This window comes from Aptenodytes patagonicus, chromosome 7, assembly GCF_965638725.1.
Source record: "Aptenodytes patagonicus chromosome 7, bAptPat1.pri.cur, whole genome shotgun sequence".
Lineage (NCBI taxonomy): Eukaryota > Metazoa > Chordata > Aves > Sphenisciformes > Spheniscidae > Aptenodytes > Aptenodytes patagonicus.
This window is the reverse complement of record NC_134955.1, coordinates 56270474-56278893: the sequence shown is the minus strand read 5'-3', so window position 1 is coordinate 56278893 and position 8420 is coordinate 56270474. Positions and strand designations below refer to the sequence as shown.

Below are 8420 nucleotides of genomic sequence, written 5' to 3'. Positions count from 1 at the left end.
CCCCAAGGCAGGCCATAACACACCTCAGGAGATGTTTTAGCACTTGTGTCATTAGCTGTGTCATTATTAGGAAGATATATCTGGTAGAAGAGCTACTCATGGCCATGGCCTCTTCTCTCCAAAGTATGTTTGCCTATGGCAATTATGCATGTTTGGGGACAGCAAACATTAAGCCAGCTGGCCCTGCGATCACTGACTTCTACCTGCTCTGCATGGTTACACATGGATCGAAAACAATTTCATCAGCATTTATCTGTATCCTCAGATAATTTTGTTTTGATCCCTGTAATGTTTAACAGAAGTGTAAATGCTTAATGCTGCTCAGCTGTATGACTAAAGGACCAGCACAGAACAGCCAACAGCCTGACTGTCTTGGAGCACTGTGAGCATCTCTCTTTTTTCCTGAAAGACTGCATTTGTACAATCAAGCATTCTAGCTTATACAACTATTTAATTCAAATGCAGTGGTTTTGTGGCTCGCAAAAGAGAACAGTCTGCTCCATCAAGCCTCACCTGGCCTACACAAGCACTCCAGGAGACAGTAGCAACTGATACTCTAGTAAGAAAAAAATACCAATTCAAAACCAAAGTACTTAACAGCAAACTTTGGCTATATCTAAAATGAGCATGCAGAGTTCAGCTGTATTCTAGGAAAAAAAAAAAAAAAAAAAGAGCTGAGGCTGTAGATACTGTGCAGAGAACCTAGCTGCATGACCAAGGCCGTGGATCCCAGTAGATAAAGAAGTACCTCTGAAAGCAGCACAGATGGGGACTGGGAACAGCCATGCTTACACTGTTTTACTTACACAGCTCCTTGGCTCTTCAGGATCCAGGGAATTGTACTGCCCCTTCCTGAGCAGACGGTAACAAGTCCTGCAAGGTGCAGCAGAGGCATAGAGGGACTGAGCAGGCATTCTCCTGGCTGGCTGATCAAACCGTGCATCTAAACTGTTCATCCAGCCGTGAATGCTGGTCAGCCAGCTTCACAGCTCTTATCTTCCTTTGGAAGAATCCCAGGAAATTGAAATACATTTTTACAAGAAGGCTGAGGCTTATTGTTGGAGACTCCCTTGATTTGTTACTGGTTAATGTTACTGGGTTGCTCTCTTCTGTTATTTGCTCTTCTTTGAGTGATTTGGGACTGTACCTTGGTTTACTGTTTATATATGTTACAAGTTGCATTTGTTCAATATTGTGTTCAGGCGCTCACAGTCATGGCACACATATTTTATACAGCTTTTTCAAATGCTAAAGCCTACATTAAATACTTCTCAGAACTTGATATATGAGGTGATCCTTAACAGAGATACAGAGAGAATTATTAGGTTGTGAGGAGACACTGTGTCTGAAAGATTACAAGACTACTATTCGATATACAGCTAAAAAACATCATTCTTACACGAATGAATGAGGTGCTCTATTAATGAGGCCAAGAGGACTCATTGGCTTCTGAATAGTGACCAGTGGGGTCTCTACTGTGTAGAAAAAAAAAGATGATATGTTGACACTTAAGTGGAGTCCAGTAGGCTGGGTAGCATGGCTGAGCACAAGTACTGCTCCCTGCAGCTCCCTTGCCCTGACCCTAGCCTTCAGAGCTTAGTGCTGGGCAAAATTGTGTCTCCAGATGAAGTTATCTCCATCTCAGGTAGCGTATAGGGCAAACTAGCTGCCCTAGGCACAAAAAAAATCTCATTTCCAATAAATATTTGCTTAGGAGTTGCATACCCTTTGGGATGTAACACTCCACTCTACTGACCAGGTGGGCCCCATGGTCTTTGCTCTCTGTTTGGAGTGGAGAGATGTGGACACATGCATATGATGTCCAAGAAAACTAGCTTCATCAGCATTCAGCTTTGTCCTTCTAGGTAATATGTATTTGAAGCAATGTAATGTTTAACAGAGGAAGACAGCAGTATGAGTAAAGCAGCAAGAAACAGCACAACCCATGAGAACAAGACCCTTCTGAATGTAATGTAAGTACCCAGTTATCTTTACCTTAACGATTTTGATGCAGCTGTATGCCATTTAGCTAGTGAGTCATGAAGCACATCTGCTTTCAAGGGTGAAACCTGGTTTCTAAGCACTCAAATGACAGCAGAACTTAATTTCAAGAAATATTGAATAGCAAATTGTGGGGATGCATTATAGCAGCTCTGCAGAGTATAACTCTGCTCTGAATATTTATCCCAAATAGCTCTTTCACATCTAGAAGAAATCTGTTTCATTAACAAGGGGGAAGTATTCTGACTTCCCAACTGTCAATCTTATTTTTTATCATTACTAATGTTCCCTAAAGGTTACAACCAGATAACCGAAACTGAGGTGAATGAGCTGTCTTATTTACACCAACATGGTCCAGACAGGATTCACAAATTGATTTTGCTATGCTAACCTACCCTGTAAGTCCCGATTTACTCGGATCCCACAGAGCAAAGCTGTGGAAGGACAAGCTGGCTCCTTTTCACCCAAATCTTAGCGGCCAGAATGCTGACACAGGGTGGGGAAAATCCCAATAAACATCTCATCTGCTCTGCTAAACCCGTGTCTCTGAGTGCCTTTGCCACTGACTGGGGGGTGAGCAGGAAACTCATGTTGTCTTCTTCCCCGAAGCTGTTCTGCTTCAAGTAGGACATTAGGTGAAGGCTATTTGGAGTTCCTTTTCCAGTCGTTAGTAAAAATTTTAATTGGAATAGCTCTTACCTGTCTTCTGACAGGTTAAACATCCTAGACACTACAAATCATCCCAACACGTTCTTGGTCTAACCTGTAAAAGAGAAAGCAATAAACAAAACCAAAAAGTGGCCACAGTTTTCAGAAACAACAAAGATGCCACAATCTAGGCTCTTTGCTGAGCACTACTCTGGCCATGGGGCTATTTGCCTTATGAAAAGAGGCTTTACTGCTGATACCAAGTTTGGAAAGACAGGAGGGGCCAAGCCCACACCAGTGACCTCACCCTCCCATGACTGGGATTTGTGTGTGGGGGGGAGAGTACACACAGAGAGGAATCCATCTGGAAGACATGAGTGGTTGTTTAAAATAAAGCAACATATTCTGATCTAATCAGGTATTAAAGCAGAATATTTTTAACACCTCTCTTGTGATTAGTCACTTTGTATATTAAATTGAGTCAGGAATGAGAGAAAGAATACCACTTTTGCATGCTGCAATCTCATCTTGTTTTCCATTGACATAGCACTGTCATTTGATGTAAGCCTCATTCAATCACTAATAGCATAATAATCCTGAGAGTTCTTAGAGATAAACATAAAAGAATTAAGAGTTGCTCCTGATGTGCTGCCTCACCATAACACGGATTTACACAGAGACACAAAAACCCCAACAACAACAACAAAAAAAACCTTTTCACTTGTTCTCTCCCTCTGACTCTTATTTTTCTTTAATAGTCACATGTTTCTTTCTCCAGTAACAAGGGACTTTTGTAACTGGAGTAAAGCAGAACTGAAGTAGGCAACAATGGATAGGAATTACAGATAAACTCAGAAGCACAGGGATTTAAAAAACACTTCTATGGTAAAGGAGGAGGTCAGGAGATAACAGTGATTACCAGATAGCTGTTGAAAGTAGCAGCAGATAGAAATAAAAGATGAGATGTTGACACAGCTGACCTCCAGCATCCAAGACTGTTTCATTCTTTGTCCACACAGTAGCTGTGAAGGATGATGAAGGCCACCTTCCCGCTGTGCTTGCTGGTGGCCATGCTTCACCTCACTGTCCACAGCCTGACCCAGACTGACCACCACAATGACAAGCCCAAGGCAACTGACTCCCAGGAGCAGCATCCCCATGAGGGAGATCTTCTTGAGTCCTGCCAACAGATAGTTGGCAGCAACACAGACTTTGCCTTCCGGTTTTACAGGCAAGCAACCACCCAAGAACCTGGCAAGAATATTTTCTTTTCCCCAGTCAGCATCTCCACTGCCTTTGCCCTGCTGGCTCTGGGCTCCAGCGCCGCCAGCCAGGCTCAGTTGCTGGAAGGGCTGGCCTTTAACCTCACTGACACCCGGGAGGAGGAGATACACGAAGGCTTTCGTCATCTCCTCCTCTTGCTGAACCGCCCTGGCAGCCAGGTGCAACTGAGCATGGGGAACACCCTGTTCATGGACAAACACCTGAAGCCACTGAAAACATTTCTGAAGGACATCAAAAAACTGTACAAAGGAAAAGTTGTTTCTAGTAACTTCCAGAATTCCTCTGAAGCTAAAAAAGAGATCAATGAGCATATAAAGAACAAAACCCATGGGAATATAAACCAAATACTTCAAGACCTCGATCCAAACACTCTAATGGTAATCGTTAACTACATTTATTTCAAAGGTAAGTTACATACATGTTACTTACTGCAGTAACTCAGTTTCACCTGCACTAAAACAAATACCCCAGGTTATTTCTGAATTGTTTTTAAAAGAAAGGTCAGTGTTAAAATTAGGCTATTACAACAAGGAATACTGAAAGTTCTCACCTCTTCCACATCTAAATTTTTCTAGCGTATGTTTAGGCTCCTAAGCATAAAAGTTCATTTATTTGCAATCTTCAATTTTTAGGGAATTACCAGAGCACAACAGATTTATGCATTTGTAAATTTTTCTGTCAGACTTCATCTACTTATTATTTAAAAAATTACAATGTTTTCACATGCTGTATGAAGTAGAAAAATAAATTCCAAAGATGCAGATTAACAAAAATTGCCAAACAATTTAATTTACTTAACGTCCATGCCTATTAAATGGGTACGTACCTCTGGAGTTGGAGTCTAAATGTTCTACAGCTTGTCATCACATTATACATATCCCAAGAGGTACTTGCAAATGCACTGCTTTGGCAACGATTAACTTCCTCTTAGATGTTATATCCACTTGTAGCAGCATGCAGGACATACATGAAATTTACCACCCAGAACAGCATGTTTGGAAATAGATGAACTCCCAACAAAACAGATTTTATTTCAAGTACTTTATTAAATTTGGGCACCCTAGTCTCAGGTGCCCTAGTCTGAGGCATTTCTTTATGATACCGGAGTACATTTTTTTTACTGGGGGGGCAGGGAGGAAAGCTCAAACTTATAAAGTATTCGGAGTACTGTGGAGTTTACATTCCATTATTTATATTTCAATTTTGTTTTATTTCTATTCAGTATTAAGAAAACGAGAACATACTTACAGAATGGCAAGCTGTGATCCCTGTGTATTTGTTCAGTGAATGACCTGATTTAATACAAAATAAAATATCATAGAAAATTCAGTTGTATAAGCATCAAGAGAAAACCATTTTGAAGACTGAAGCCCTTGAAGCCCTATTCCATTTACCATAATGCAGTTATGATCAGGCCCAAAAGTTCAGGTTGTTCTTGCATGTGAGCTTTTCTTTAGTGCTGCAAGATGAAGAACATATGAAAAAGCATGGCAGGAGCTTAACATGCTACCTTTTAAAAGGCAGACATCTGTTGTGGAACTTGCTTTACAAGCAATATTCTGAAACGAGAATGTAATTCATTGGATCCTGGTCAGCTTTCGTTTTCTTCAAATAAAATGTAAGGTAATACGGTGAAGTTACTTCATTTAATTTATCTGACTTAGAAAGGTGTTGTACAAGTCCATATGAAATTTAACCTGGGATATTTAGTTGTTACTGAACACAGTACAGCAAAGATGACAGGGAACAAGATCTTTAATAAACTTGGAATACCTCTGATCTTCAAGTATGAGTGTAAATCTTCAGATATGGGTTTATCTGTTGTACGTTAGTCTGGACTATACTAATATATCCTCCTTGAAATTAGCATTCGATTGCATTCTTTCTCTTTTGGTTTTAAGCCTACTGGGAAAATCCTTTCAATATTAAGAGGACTCACAAGGATTATTTCCATGTGAATGCGAAGACCTCAGTTGAAGTGAAGATGATGACTCGAGATGGATTTTATAAAACATACTCTGACAGGAAGCTGTCTTGCAAGGTGGTGCAGATGCCTTACAAGGGAGATGTTGCAGCACTGTTTGTCCTGCCCAATGAAGGAAAAATGAAACAGTTGGAAGATGCCCTGACAAAAGCCACTGTGTCTAAATGGGAAAAATCACTTGAAAGACGGTAAATATAGAATTCTGATTTGATGATTCAAGGTACTCAGAATCCAAAATCTGAATACTATGATCAGGTTTTACAGTTACTAGCCTTTGCTATTGATTGGAGATTTAAGCAATGGAATAGGTATAAAGGGACAGACCAAATGATTTGATGATTTGATACTTTCAACAAAAATTAGAATCAGCATTGCCTTGTGATGAGGAAAGAGATCTGTGAGCTGGGAAATTTAATTTTTTTTCCCACACATTTTCGAGTTGATGTGTCTCCTTTTGCCTTGTCTCAAGCACCATGTGTTAAGAGTGGTAATACTGCAACATAGCAATCAGATCCCTCAGAGGGAACGCGGTACGAATTCCAAAAGAAAAACCTTCAAGGCTAGAAAGAGAATGCAAACTTAGTCCCAAAAATGCTGGCACCACCACTCCTTGCTCTCCCATCAAGTGACTGTGTTGCAGAATCATACAAGAAAGCCCAACTGATGTCATTCTCCTTTCCCATCCTCCAGACCATTGTTTTCCCATCTTCTTTTTGTTGCCATCTTTTTCAGATGAAGAGACTAACATTTTAGCACAGAAGAACCACCAGCAAGTTGGGAGTCTTCAGTCCAAGGCATGCTTTGATTGCAGTAACTACCATAATTTTCTTTTTAATTAACAGGAGGATAGAAGTGTATATTCCAAAACTATCGATTTCAAGCTCCTATGACTTAAAGAAGATCTTCATGAATCTGGGTGTAACTGAAGTGTTTTCTGACCGGGCTGATCTGTCTGGAATCACAGGAAAGCCTGATGTGAAGGTTTCAAAAGTAAGTTTGTCAGCAGAAACAATGGTCTGTGGATTCTTCAATACCCAATTGTCTTGCCCTAAGCTAAGTTGTGAAATTTTACTTATTGCTAGGGCTGGCTGATACTCTGAACTAGAACATTTAGCTGACAAAGTAACTTCAAACTCTCTCAAACTTCTCCAAGATCTGGAGATAAGGCTACTGTCTTCTGTTTGACAGGCAAAGGTTGGGAGGGGTGTAGCATTTGTCCCAGAAACTAAACACAACCCAGTCTCTGCATGTGAAAGGAGTGCCCGTGGATATCTGTGTTGGGGACGCCTTGCATCAACATATCTAGTGGAAAAAGTAGTCTTTTTCTAACATATGCATTCTGTAATTTTAAAAGATTTTAGAACTTCTGCTGCCATTGAAGGCCCTGATGAGTGTTAATCATGTAAGATGGACCAGACTTGAGGAAAACATCCCATTTCCTGAAAATAATGTGAAGAGAAACAGATAAAGTGAAGAGAAAGGCTAGCATTCTTACAGCCATTCTGAAAGCAGCAATTACAATGTTCTAACATTTTGGGGCTAGTAAAACAAAAAGATTGAAAATGCCCAACAATAATTTTAAAAAAATTTGGTATCAAGGTTGAATTTCTACTGGCTAAACTGTAATGCGCGTGCTATTAGGGTTACATACAGAGCAGTTCTGGAGCCCAACTTCCTTTCCCTCTGAAATTGTCATTCCTTGTGAATTTGCTTGAATATTCTACTTTTAACTAATTCCACAAGGTGTGCAGTCCCTAAGGTCTGTGTTGGATACACTTGTGTTGAGGAACTTTGAATGTGAGAATACTTGCTTATTGAGACAACATTGCTAAAAAAACCACCACGGGCTACAGTGGCCTTCTTCCTGGTTCCTGGCCTACCAGCAATTTTTGTGAAAGGCAGTAGCTGAATTAACTTAGTGCTAATTTTAATCATTTCACACCCTATCCTCCACATAATTCTTGCTGTATTTCATTGTAGGCTGCTCACAAGGCCCTGCTGAAGATTCATGAAAATGGCACAGAGGCTGCAGCAGTCACTGGCACAGATTTTCTTCCTCATTCTGTTCCTCCTGTTGTCAAATTCAACCGTCCATTTTTGCTGTTAATTGTTGATCAATATACTCAGAGCATCCTCTTCATAGGAAAAATTGTAAACCCAACTGAAAAATGACTGATCAGTGGTTGGTCTTATTGATTTGAATTACATTCTTCATGCAATTATAGTTCAATGTGATTAAAATTATATCAAAACAGTTACTAACAATTTTCTTTTTCCAAAGAAATGAGGCAAGAATGTGGTCATTCTTAAAAACACTGTTCTTGCTTCCTCCTCCAGTAGAAAGTAACTACTGAGATACACCTATTCATCAATTATGAAGAATTGTATAAATCAGCCTTTTAATGACCAGTGTGTGCCATCTTTGAAAAACAAGGTAAGTATCCAGCTGAGAGAGTCAGTTTAAAACATTTTAAGTAAGTAAAGATTGAACAAAGAGGCCACT

The 8420-nt window shown here is 40.0% G+C and overlaps 1 protein-coding gene across 1 annotated transcript; it reads left to right on the top strand.

Moving 5' to 3' along the window:
- The first annotated feature begins 1886 nt into the window (after positions 1 to 1886).
- LOC143163665 (alpha-1-antitrypsin-like) lies at positions 1887 to 8161 on the top strand. Its single transcript, XM_076345367.1, has 5 exons — positions 1887 to 1973; positions 3669 to 4338; positions 5835 to 6105; positions 6760 to 6907; positions 7898 to 8161. Exons 2-5 carry the CDS (start codon positions 3681 to 3683, stop codon positions 8087 to 8089), a joined length of 1269 nt encoding a protein of 422 aa, XP_076201482.1. The 5' UTR covers positions 1887 to 1973; positions 3669 to 3680; the 3' UTR covers positions 8090 to 8161.
- The last annotated feature ends 259 nt before the right edge of the window (positions 8162 to 8420 follow it).